This window comes from Toxorhynchites rutilus, chromosome 3 (genome assembly GCF_029784135.1).
Source record: "Toxorhynchites rutilus septentrionalis strain SRP chromosome 3, ASM2978413v1, whole genome shotgun sequence".
NCBI lineage: Eukaryota > Metazoa > Arthropoda > Insecta > Diptera > Culicidae > Toxorhynchites > Toxorhynchites rutilus.
Window position 1 is genome coordinate 291,493,777 of NC_073746.1, and position 12,876 is coordinate 291,506,652.

A 12,876-nucleotide genomic window follows, 5' to 3' on the forward strand; every position below is an offset into this window, starting at 1 on the left:
GGTAAGATGCTGGGAATCGTCCAATCCACGGTCTGCAGAGTACTAAAACGATACTTCGAGAACCTAATCATCGACCGGAAGGTGAAGAACGGCAAAAATGGATGCTCCGTCAGTGAAAAAGATCACAAGCGCGTAGTTAAGCAGTTTAGAGTGATCCGAGAAGTTCGGTCCGGGATGTCGCCAATAAGCTGAATTTGTCAAGTTCATTCGTCCAGCGGACCAAGCAGCGGGAGGGCCTGCGTACATACAAGGTTCAGAAGGCTCCTAACCGCGACGAAAGGCAAAACATGATGGGGAAGACGCGAGCCCGGAAGCTGTACACCGAAATGCTGACGAAGTCGCATTGCCTGGTAATGGACGACGAAACCTACGTCAAAGCGGACTTTCGTCAGCTACCGGGCCTATTGTTCTTCTCCGCAGAGGACAAATTCAGCGTTCCGGAGGAGATTCGCAAGCAGAAACTTTCCAAGTTTGCCAAAAAGTACATGGTGTGGCAAGCGATCTGCTCTTGCGGAAAGCGGAGCGCCCCCTTCGTGATGACCGGCACGGTAAACGGGCAGGTTTACCTTAAGGAGTGCCTACAGAAGCGCTTACTACCACTATTGAAGCAGCACGAGGGCCCGACCATCTTCTGGCCGGATCTCGCTTCGTGCCACTATTCAAAGGACGTGTTGGAGTGGTACGAAGCAAACGGGGTCACCTTCGTGCCAAAGGAAATGAACCCGCCCAACGCGCCGGAGCTTCGCCCAATAGAGAAATATTGGGCGATTATGAAGCAGGCCCTCCGGAGGAACCCAAATGTTGTCAAATCGGAGGCGGACTTCAAGAGAAAATGGATTTCTGTTAAAAAAAAACTACAACCTGACGTTGTACCGTTGAACCTTATGGACGGGGTAAAGAGGAAGGTGCGAGCATACGGGCTTGGGCTCGAAGTATGAATAAAAAGCGTTACGGAACCGTTTGGTACATCACGCCACTCGGGTCCGCCAACCTACGGTCGACAACGTGGAGCGTGCAGCGTCAGCAGTATGCAGTCATAAGAGGGCCGCGAGCGCATGGCTCGCCCTCTTTTTCGCTGTGCAGTTCTTGTGGAGCACCGGTGGTGCCGTGTGATTAGTGATAAGTGAATAAATTGTTGAAAGTAGTTAGTTTTTAAAAGTGTTTGCATATCACGATTCCCATAAGTGGTGTCAGAAGTGGGATCGTGAGGTGTTAAAATAGTGGAAGATCCCGCCGCACGAGTAACCAGCCGTCGAAGGATCACCCGGATGCTGCAAACACAACCGTAAGTGAATTACTTCTCAACATCTAAAACTCTATTATCAATCATGCCGGAAACAAGAGCCAGTGAACTTGAAGCACTCAAAACAGAGCTTGAACAGCTCCGAGCATTGGTAGTGGCCAGGGAGGGCAACAAATATGCCATCCCCGACCCTATTAAAAATATGTCGGAATTTTCCGGAAATAAAAAGGAATTGGCAAGTTGGCTCAAGGAAGTCAACGAGCTTTACGAAATGTTTAAAATAAAAGGCGAGAACGGGCAACCCGACTCGCTTAGCTCGATATATTTGCGGGCAATAAAAAATAAAATCAAAGGGGACGCTCGCGTGATATTATGCGCAAATGGTGATCCCGATACCATTCACGGTATCAAATCGGTTCTCATCGAACAATATGGGGACCAGAAGGACTTCGCCACTAATTTGTCGGCGATGTTCCATTTGAAGAAAGGAGATAAGAATCATTTGAGATTCTTTAATGAAATCAAAGAAATTAACACTAGGCTAAAAGCCAATCTATCCTCGAACCCGTTATCGGCTCGAGAGGTAGTTGATGTGATAACAATCACACGATATTTGGACAACATCGGAGAACCCCTGGCCTCCATTATCAGGCAATCGAAACCAAAATCTTTAGAAGAGGCATACCAGGCTGTATGCACTAATCAAAACGCGGAAAGTAGAACGAAACCCGCAAAACAAATTTTCAAACAGCACAGTAACCCTAGTAGCAGTGGTTCTGGTGGCTATAATAATAACAACAACAGCAACAGCTCTTACAGAGCATATGCCAAAGAAACGAACGCAAAAACTGCATTCAAACGACCGATTCAGCAATTTAAACCGCGCGTGGAACATAACACCAACGAGGTTGACGTGGATAGTGATGATGATGATGACGATGATGACAATAACGCGACCGAGTGCGAAGTGCAAAATACACGCGAAGTAAATTTTCACAGAGGAGAGGAAGACCAGACAATAACTTGAACAATTTCATTCCTTACATTCGCTACCGATCTAACAAGGGAATCTTAAAATTCTTGATAGACACAGGTGCGAACAAATCGTATATGAATCCAGAACATGTGGCAAACGCAAAAGTGACTGATCAGCCAGCCATCGTCACGAACAAAAATGGAAAATTTATTTTGGATAAAGTGGTGCACGCGAATCTTTTTCCGAAAGATGTCAACAGAGCACTACCATTTCATGTGTTTAAATTTCATAAATTTTTTGACGGGCTCATAGGGTACGAAAACTTAGCAGCCTTGAAAGCCGTGATCAATACAGATAAACACGAGTTGATTATTGGGAAATCTACGTACCAATTTTACCGGTATTTCCCTTCTTCCATGAATTTTCACGAAAATTTCGAAACTTTCATGAAAATTCCAACTTTACAAGATGGAACGTTTCTAATCGAAGATGAGCTTAACATTACTGCAAATGTTTCAGTCCAACCGGGACTTTACTTGGCAAAGAATAATAGTGCGATGGTTCATTTACATTCAAAAGGCCTACCGAAGCCTATATTGTCGAAACCATTCGAAAATAAAGACTTTCTTATAAAAACCGATAATCCAAAAGAGAATTTGAATTTCCCTGCGGATCATCTAAATAAAGAGGAGGTCAAACTTCTTGCAAAGACCTTACAGCCATTCAAAAGCATCTTCTTCCAGGAAGGTCAAAAACTTGCCTTTACACATCAAGTAAAGCATAGAATAGAGACCACCGATAACAAGCCAATACACCAAAAGACATATAAATATCCGTACCATCTAAGAGAAATAGTGAGTGAACAAATCCAAAAGATGTTGGATACAGGCATTATTAGAGAGTCTTCATCTGCCTGGACTTCTCCTATTTGGGTCGTACCTAAGAAGGTCGACAACTCAGGTGCGAAAAAGTACCGCATAGTGGTAGATTACAGAAAATTAAATAAAATCACACCGTCTGATCGGTATCCAATACCGGAAATCAGCGAAATTTTGGATCGTCTAGGAAATGCGCAGTATTTCTCTGTGCTCGACCTGGCCAGCGGGTTCCACCAAATAGAGGTAGACCCAGCTGACATCCCAAAAACGGCGTTTAACGTCGATCATGGGAAAAACGAATTTGTGCGGATGCCGTTCGGATTGAAGAATGCGCCCGCAACATTCCAACGCCTGATGGATTCGGTATTACGGAAACATTTAGGTATTAGATGTTTCGTCTATATGGACGACATCATAATTTTTTCCAGCTCTTTGGAAGAGCACATGAAAGACATTCAAAAGGTTTTAAAAACTCTAAAGGAAGCAAACTCTAGAGTTCAGTGTGACAAGTCGGAATTCCTTCGTAAAGAAGTTGAATTCCTCGGTCACGTGGTTACTACGGAAGGGGTTAAACCTAATCTCAAGAAGGTTGAAGCAGTGAAAAACTGGCCTCTTCCGAAAACCCCGAAGGAACTAAAATCCTTCCTTGGAACAATTTCATACTATAGAAGATTCATTCCCGACTTTGCTAAAATCACAAAGCCGATGACAAGTGTGCTTCGTGGAAAAACCAAATCCATAGAAATTACTCCGGAATATGAAAAAGCCTTTACTGAATTGAAAAATATAATGAGTTCGGATCTCTTATTGCACTACCCCAATTTTGACGAGCCGTTCGTTTTGACTACGGACGCGTCAAACTTTGCGATCGGGGCGGTCCTCACACAGATAGTGAATGGAGGTGAAAAACCCATTGCCTATCTATCAAGAACATTGACAAAGGCGGAAGAGAAATATTCTGCCACCGCCAAGGAACTGTTAGCTATCTATTTTGCAGCTAAAAAGTTCCGGCCATATCTGTATGGTAGGCAGTTTACCATATACACAGATCATGAGCCTCTTACTAAGGAAATCAAGTTAACAGATGCTACAGGACGAGTGACTCGCCAACGGCTATACCTGGAGCAATTCGATTTCCAGTTGGTTTACAAAAAAGGAAAACAAAATGTAGTGGCCGATGGTTTATCCCGGATACCACGAGCTGACGAATCTGAACTAAATATTCAAACCGTTTTGCAAAACGAGCTTTATGAAAATGACCCGATATATGGACTAGAAATAATTAACAAGTTTAGGAATCAGCTGATAATTAATGTGTCAAACGATCCTAGAAAATCGGCTCACATATTTTATTCTATATTTTCAGGTTACAGCAGGCATACTTTCAACCGTGGAGAATATTCCGAAGATGAAATCCGAAACATTCTTAAAAGTTATCTTTCCCCGACCATATCCAATGGTATATTCGCTCCCCTAGAGATTGCACAATTGTGTTCTAAAATAATGAAAGATCAATTCAAAGGCATGAAAGTACAATTTTGCAATCTAAAACTCCCTGATCTTATTTCTAAAACTGATCAAGAGGAATTTATTCGTAAGAGCCATAATTTTAACCACAGAAGTTGGAAGCTCACATACGAGGAGATTCGTCAGTCAGTTTTCTTCCCCGATATGATTACGAAGATCAAATCATTCGCAAAAAATTGTGAGGACTGCAAGTTCGCGAAATACGAACGACGTCCCTTCAAAATTCCAATAACTCGAAGAGCATACGACAAACCATTAGAGAACATTTTCATTGACGTATACGTCAAGGAGGGTGAAAAATTCCTTACCCTTGTTGACGCATTTTCCAAATTTGCCCAAATTTTCAAAATCCAGAATGAAACGGCGGATGAGCTGATCGAAGTAATTACAAAATACTTTAAAATTTTCGGCCTACCAAAAACTATAACATGTGATCAAGCCACATCTTTCAGAAGCTCAAAATTCAAAACCTTTCTCCAAAATCAAAATATTGATATACACTTTGCCAGTACTAGTAACAGCAATGGCATTGTCGAGAGATACCACAACACGCTTTTAGAAATGTACATGTCAAACAGGAGAAAACTTGAAGAACTAACCTTATACGAAGGGCTCTCCATAGTAACTGCCCTATATAACGATACCAAACATTCAACTACGAAATTAAGACCTAGGGATATAATTTTTGGAAATTCTCATTCGTTGAACCCGGAGGATATAAATACACAGAAAGCAAAAATAATACTAACTGCCAGGGAAAATATTGCGTTAGAAGCGAGGACACACAATCAGAAAAATGAAAGTCAAAACAATAAAGAATATGAAAACCTCACCATCAGTGAAGCTTTAGTTAAAGGGAAAGGAAAGCCGACCCCTTACACCAATAGATTTAGGCCAATTAAAATCCAAAGTCAAACCAGCAAAACTGTAACAGATGAAAAGGCTATCAAAATTCACAAATTAGATATGAAAAGAGCTAACTAAAACAACACTTTATATTTTCTTGCAGAATACTGTGGCTCCTTACGCTGGTAGGGATGGCCACTTCAGACTTGAGAATTCATACCCTGGATCAGAGTCCGATCATTATAGTTCCGTTAGGACCCGCTAAAATAAGCACTAGTTCTCTGCGAATTGTGCACCCCATAAACTTGACCTCAATTGGAACAATTGTAGAAAGCTTTAACGCCGTTTCTATGGAGAGATTGTCGAATCAAACGCCTTTTAAGTCAATAGTTAAAGCAAAATTAGACAAAATAAACTTGAGTTACAACCGAATAAAACCACTACGTAGGAGAAAACGATGAGAATCTCTCGGAAAGGCCTGGAAATACGTATCGGGAAGCCCTGATGCAGACGACCTTAAGATTATAAATTCGTCATTAAATTCATTAATTAGCGAGAATAACAAGCAAATAAGAATCAATAGTGCTTTCGATTCACGAATGAGCAACATTACAAAAGCAATTAACGTCATACTGGAAAATGAGGAAAATGTAATACATTCCTTAGAGGGCTTTGATGTATTAGAATTAATATTCAAAATTGATGAGCTATTATACTACTTAGACATAATCGAAGAGGCGATCACACTAGCGAGACGGAGTATCCCAAGCAGCCGCATCATTCACCTCGACGAATTGGAAACCATTCATCATTCCCTCATTAATGACGGTTTCGGGCTTAACTCGGTCGATAGCATACTTAGTACTGCCAATGCCTACGCAGTATTAAACAACGAAATTTTCATGTACATACTGAAGATACCCAGGATCAAAAATGTACAGTACACCCTCAACTTCATTGAACCAGTCATTGTAGATCACCACAGAGTCCACCTACAAACACAGTTTTATTTGAAAGGACAGAAATCATTCATGTTAAAAAGCGCTTGTTCCAAAGCCAACGCCATGTTTATATGTTCCTCAACGGATCTAGAACCTTTGACGGGTTGTATGCAACAATTGGTCTCCGGAAATACAGCAGAGTGTCCCATAGAACGCACCTACGGAAACAAAACTATTCGGAAAATCAATGATGGCAATATAGTCGTCAATGCAATCAATGTAACACTTTCGTCAAACTGTTCAGTCACCCAACGCACTCTACAGGGGTCGTTCCTAATCCAATACTCAAACTGTACACTGAAATTGGATGACGAGGAATATGTCAACACAAACATGGAGATACAGCCGTTCATACCTACCACGGGATTGAAGCCGAAAATCTCCATTGGAAACTTCATTTCCTGGGATGGATAGCATCCGTAATCTCATCAACTTTACTAATCTGCATACTGGGTTCATCCATAATCATCGTTTTGAAATTCGCCGCCTGGAAGACACTCCTTACCAACAGCAAACCAGAAGTCATCGAACAGGATACCATCGCATCAACCGAGGCCCATCCCGAGTCCAGAGAGGTACCGCTGATACTTCAGCAGTAGACGAAAGCCGAGGACGTCTTTCAGCTAAGGGGGAAGCCGTTACGGAACCGTTTGGTACATCACGCCACTCGGGTCCGCCAACCTACGGTCGACAACGTGGAGCGTGCAGCGTCAGCAGTATGCAGTCATAAGAGGGCCGCGAGCGCATGGCTCGCCCTCTTTTTCGCTGTGCAGTTCTTGTGGAGCACCGGTGGTGCCGTGTGATTAGTGATAAGTGAATAAATTGTTGAAAGTAGTTAGTTTTTAAAAGTGTTTGCATATCACGATTCCCATAAGTAAGAAAATGCCAAAAGTTGTTTAATAGTTTTTATTTGACTGTCTAAAATTTTGAATAGGATCGGTCTACTGGGCGAATTTCTACAGCGTTTTTTCCGTGATGCAATTTGATGTGACACACCCTTTAGGACCTCCCATTTCAGAGTTTCCAAATATGTTTTGACCGGTTTTGCGACATGTGGCCGAGCATTGTCGTGCTGCAAAATAACTTTATAGTGTCTTTGCTTGTATTGTGGCCGTTTTTCCTTCAGGGCACGGCTCAAACGCATCAATTGTCGTCGGTAGAGGTGAATAGTCACCACTTTTGGTTGCCATTGCCTCACGCGACACCTAATTGATTTTGCAAATGCGAAAACGAATCTATTTGCTCCGATTGCATGACCTCTACACGCAGTGGCAACATAGGAACTGATGCTTTTGATTGCGATTGCATCACCGGACACTCAATCGATTTTTCAAACGAATTCATTCGCTCCGACGGAATTCCATGACCTCTCCACGCAGTGGCAAAGTAGAAACTGATTCTCTTGGTCTCAATTGCATCACGGGAATCGAATGCGCAAATCTTCCTTTGCTCGAGCGCATTTGCAAGCGAATGAAAGAAATCTCAGCCTGCATGTATTTGCGATGACGGTTTATCCAGTTGCTTTGATTTCGCGTCCGTGTTCGGGAACACGTTTCGATCTCCACAAAAACAATCATTACATTGAGCTAGATTGTTATGATTTCAATAGGCAATTTAAAGCTATTGAAACAAGTTTACGGGTCAATAATTAACAATTATAGAACTCGTTGACATTTTGTCTTTCAAATGAAATGATTGTCAAATCACCCGGTCAGCCGGAAAAGAGGTATTAACGTTCAAAACCTTGCAGTCCAGCGTCACTCTTTCATTTTCGATACTTTGAACTTACACCCCGGTACAGAAGTGAAAGACGTAGTCCTACGTCAACACCCTTTATTTTATGCCGTTGGAGCAGTTGTTCGCATGTGAAAACACTGCGTTCGACGTCTCGTGGCTTCAATTCATACGGCATCCAACGGCCTATCTTTCGGATCATTCCCATTACAGTAGAACCCCGATTATCCGCGAGCGGATGATCCGCGGAGTGGTTTTTCCGCGCAAGCGAATTCCATAGTGATTCTATGAACCTTCCCTAAATTAGTCAATGAGTGGTTGATTTTTGTTCTTTTGTTTTGGTCTTGACTATCACATTATTTGACCACTGGTGTACACGACCTTACAGATGGATAGTTTAATGATACCTGTATTGATAGAACATAGTTTTCATGGTGAAATGTCTTTTTTTTTGTGTTTGCATCTCATTTTTAGGCATTTATTGCGTTATCCGCAATTTTCGTAATCCGTGGTGAGCTTGCCAGACTATTTCGCGGATAATCGGGGTTCTTCTGTACTTTTAAACGATCGGATATGGTTTGCTGAGTTACTCCAAGTGTATCTGCAAGTTCTTGTTGTGTTTGTGATGGATCTTGATCGAGTAAAGTAAAAGTTATGACTTTTTGAAAAAAAAAGGGGAAAAATGTTTTCTCGGAGCACCAGGTAATTTTGGAAAATCATAACTCAAGAACAAAAAATAATACCTCTCTGATTTCTGGATATAGTATGTAAAAAACCTCAGCTTTCGAGAAAAATTTGAAAAAATATAGCGCTCTTTGTCCTTAAACTATGTAAACTATGAAAAACAAATACAATCAATAATTACGAAAACAAAATTCTATTTTCCGCAGGTATAATATTTTTTCGACTCATGTCCAACCACTGCGTTGGTGGTCAAAGTTATCACGACACCGAGCATGTTGTTTGGTCGTGCGAGAAGTATCCAGAAGTTGTAGCCAGATCGAATTTAGAAAACTTCGAGCCCGTGGGAAACAACCCAATGTACCGGTGCAGGATGTGTCCTTGAGTACATGTGCGGGTTAGACCTTGAGTACATGTCCCAAATCTATGTTTTCCTCAAAACTATAGATCTCTGTGTTTAATCATCAGTATTGTCCAAACCTCCTTATGTCCCTTCCTCTTCCTGATGAAAATTGTCACCATACTAACCTCGAGTCGTCCGCGAGTAATCGGTTCTCCATCCTATTAACCGTAGAATAAGCAAAATTGTAAATAAGCTTTAGAACTAAAATCAGATATACAATTTGGCCCCTCTAAACTTATGCAACTGAGCCTGAACAAATAAATGATTTTAAAAATAAAATAATATTTTTTCCAAAAAGACTAACTAATTGGCCTCAATCTGATATATCGGAATCGGTTCAGGTGGTTAAAAGAGTTATCTGTTTCGAATATATCACGTTTTCATTATAAAGGGTGTGCCACATCAAATTGCATCACGGAAAAAACGCTGTAGAAATTCGCCCAGTAGACCGATCCTTTTGAAAATTTTAGACAGTAAAATAAAAACTTTTGGCATTTTCTTTTTATTCATACTTCGAGCCCAAGCCCGTATGCTCGCACTTTCCTCTTTACCCCATCCATAAAGTTCTGTACAACGTCAGGTTGTAGTTTTTTTTGAACAGAAATCCATTTTCTCTTGAAGTCCGCCTCCGATTTGACAACTTTTGGGTTCTTCCGGAGGGCCTGCTTCATAATCGCCCAATATTTCTCTATTGGGCGAAGCTCCGGCGCGTTGGGCGGGTTCATTTCCTTTGGCACGAAGGTGACCCCGTTGGCTTCGTACCACTCCAACACGTCCTTTGAATAGTGGCACGAAGCGAGATCCAGCCAGAAGATGGTCGGGCCCTCGTGCTGCTTCAATAGTGGTAGTAAGCACTTCTGTACGCACTCCTTAAGGTAAACCTGCCCGTTTACCGTGCCGGTCATCACGAAGGGGGCGCTCCGCTTTCCGCAAGAGCAGATCGCTTGCCACACCATGTACTTTTTGGCAAACTTGGATAGTTTCTGCTTGCGAATCTCCTCCGGAACGCTGAATTTGTCCTCTGCGGAGAAGAACAACAGGCCAGGCAGCTGACGAAAGTCCGCTTTGACGTAAGTTTCGTCGTCCATTACCAGGAAATGCGGCTTCGTCAGCATTTCGGTGTACAACTTCCGGGCTCGCGTCTTCCCCACCATGTTTTGCCTTTCGTCGCGGTTAGGAGCCTTCTGAACCTTGTATGTACGCAGGCCCTCCCGCTGCTTGGTCCGCTGGACGAATGAACTTGACAAATTCAGCTTATTGGCGACATCCCGGACCGAACTTCTCGGATCACTCTAAACTGCTTAACTACGCGCTTGTGATCTTTTTCACTGACGGAGCATCCATTTTTGCCGTTCTTCACCTTCCGGTCGATGGTTAGGTTCTCGAAGTATCGTTTTAGTACTCTGCTGACCGTGGATTGGACGATTCCCAGCATCTTACCGATGTCCCGATGTGACAACTCCGGATTCTCAAAATGAGTGCGCAGGATTAATTCATGACGCTCTTTTTCGTTCGACGACATTTTTCCAAATTTACGAAAAATTGACAGTGAAGCATGGCCAACGTGATCTATACACTCTTATCTGATTATAACCGAAAGCTGAAGATATAATTCCTAAAAATTAAATTTCTACAGCGTTTTTTCCGTGATGCAATTTGATGTGACACACCCTTTATCACGCGAACATTTTTTTCGAGCGTTATATATAGTAATGCTTCGAAATCCGGACGCTTAAGCGCTCACGAATATAACTTCAACTACTTAAAAATATTGACATATCATAGCATGAAAAATTAGCGAATTAGAAGTCCTTCATTTAAGTTATGAATCACAGAATTCCACAAAATCATGTTATATTTGTTCAAAATTTGAAATTTCTTTCATCATGTCGTGATTTTAAATCCGGACACTTTTTTCATCATGCTTTGAAATCCGGACACTTTTGCTTTTAAATCCGGACACTTGTTTTCTTTGCAATTCTTTGAGAGAAATTATTTATTAATTCTTGTAGAACTTATTAACGGGTGCGTCATAAGTAGCGGGACTAAATGGAAACACGTTTGGTACAATTTTTTTTATTAATTTATTATTTATTGTATTTTTACAAGATGACCACTACAAGATGGCGCCATATATACATATTTTCAAAATCCTTTCAATATGGGTATCAAAGGAAAGGGCTTGATTAGTAGAATACAATAATTTATGAAAAATGTAAATCAAAGATGGCGGCCGCTACAAAATGGTGGATTACATATTCCCTCAGAACCCCATCAATATGGGTATCAAACGAAAGGGCTTGGCTAGTAGAACACAGTTATTGATGGAAATTGTAAATACAAGATGGTGGCCGCTACAAAATGGTGGATTACATATTTTCTCAAACCCCATCAATATGGGTATCAAATGAAAGAGATCGACTAGTAGAACACGGTTATTTATGAAAAATGTAAATCCAAAATTTTAAAGAAATAGTTGAACGGTTTTATTGTAGAGAAATATACTAATGATACAGATAATGAACTAAGAACTAAAAACATAAATAAGTAAAAAATCCCTTTTTAAGTTCAACGGTTTCATTGTGATTAAACTAGCTAGAAAATAATAGGGCAAGTAGCAGTTAGTAGTTACCACACCCCGTTCTTTATTAATCTAGGGCATTGATGAGACTAAAATAAAATCGAGGGATATGTAATGAAACATCTAACTGAAGAAAATGGAAATCTGACGTGGCTCATTTTGAATTTGTGCTCAAATAGTCAACTACTTGCAGATTTTGATGCAGCTTTGAAAAAAAACATTTTTAGCGACCGCCATCTTGGATTTACATTTTTCATCAATAATTGTATTCTACTAATCAAGCCCTTCCATTTGATACCCATATTGATGGAGTTCTGAGAAAATATGTAATCCACCATTTTGTAGAGACCGCCATCTTGGATCTACATTTTTCATCAATAATTGTATTCTACTAATCAAGCCCTTTCATTTGATACCCATATTGATAAGGTTTGGAAAAAAATGTATATGACGCCATTTCGTGCTGGCGGTAATTTTCGATTTGAATTTCTCATAAATAACTGTGTTCTACTAGTCAAGCCGTTTCGTTTGATACCCATATTGTTGGAGTTTAGTAAAAATATGAAATCCGCCATTTTACAGCGGCCGCCATTTTGGATTTTGAAGATCATGAAATACGCTGTTTTATAATGACTGTAGAGATAAAGGTGTATCCCAAGTTTCAGATCAATCGGTCAACAAAAAGGGACAGTGGCACAGCGCTACAGACAAAGTTACAAAGTTATCCACGTACATACAAACGGGTCATATAATCGACCCCGTGCTGTATACCGAAGAGTTTTGCGGTTTCCCGGGTCGAAAATCTTTGCTCCACACTCCATACTCCATACTAAGTCTTCTAACATACCCTTATGCAACTCTTCAATGAGAAATTTAATCGTCAACTTTTGACCGTCCGGATTTAAAAGCATTTTCTGAATGTGCTTTTTATTCCGGACATGGGTTTGTGAAATTCGCATTGATTTTTTATTTTTTACATTTTTTTGTTAACAGCTAGGTTCTATGT

At 40.9% G+C, this 12,876-nt stretch overlaps 1 protein-coding gene across 1 annotated transcript; it reads left to right on the top strand.

Moving 5' to 3' along the window:
• Nucleotides 1–1,018: 1,018 nt before the first annotated feature.
• LOC129774302 (uncharacterized) lies at nt 1,019–6,885 on the top strand. The gene is made up of 2 exons (XM_055778018.1): nt 1,019–1,285; nt 5,634–6,885. Exon 2 carries the CDS (start codon nt 6,070–6,072, stop codon nt 6,883–6,885), a length of 816 nt encoding a protein of 271 aa, XP_055633993.1. The 5' UTR covers nt 1,019–1,285; nt 5,634–6,069.
• Nucleotides 6,886–12,876: the final 5,991 nt, after the last annotated feature.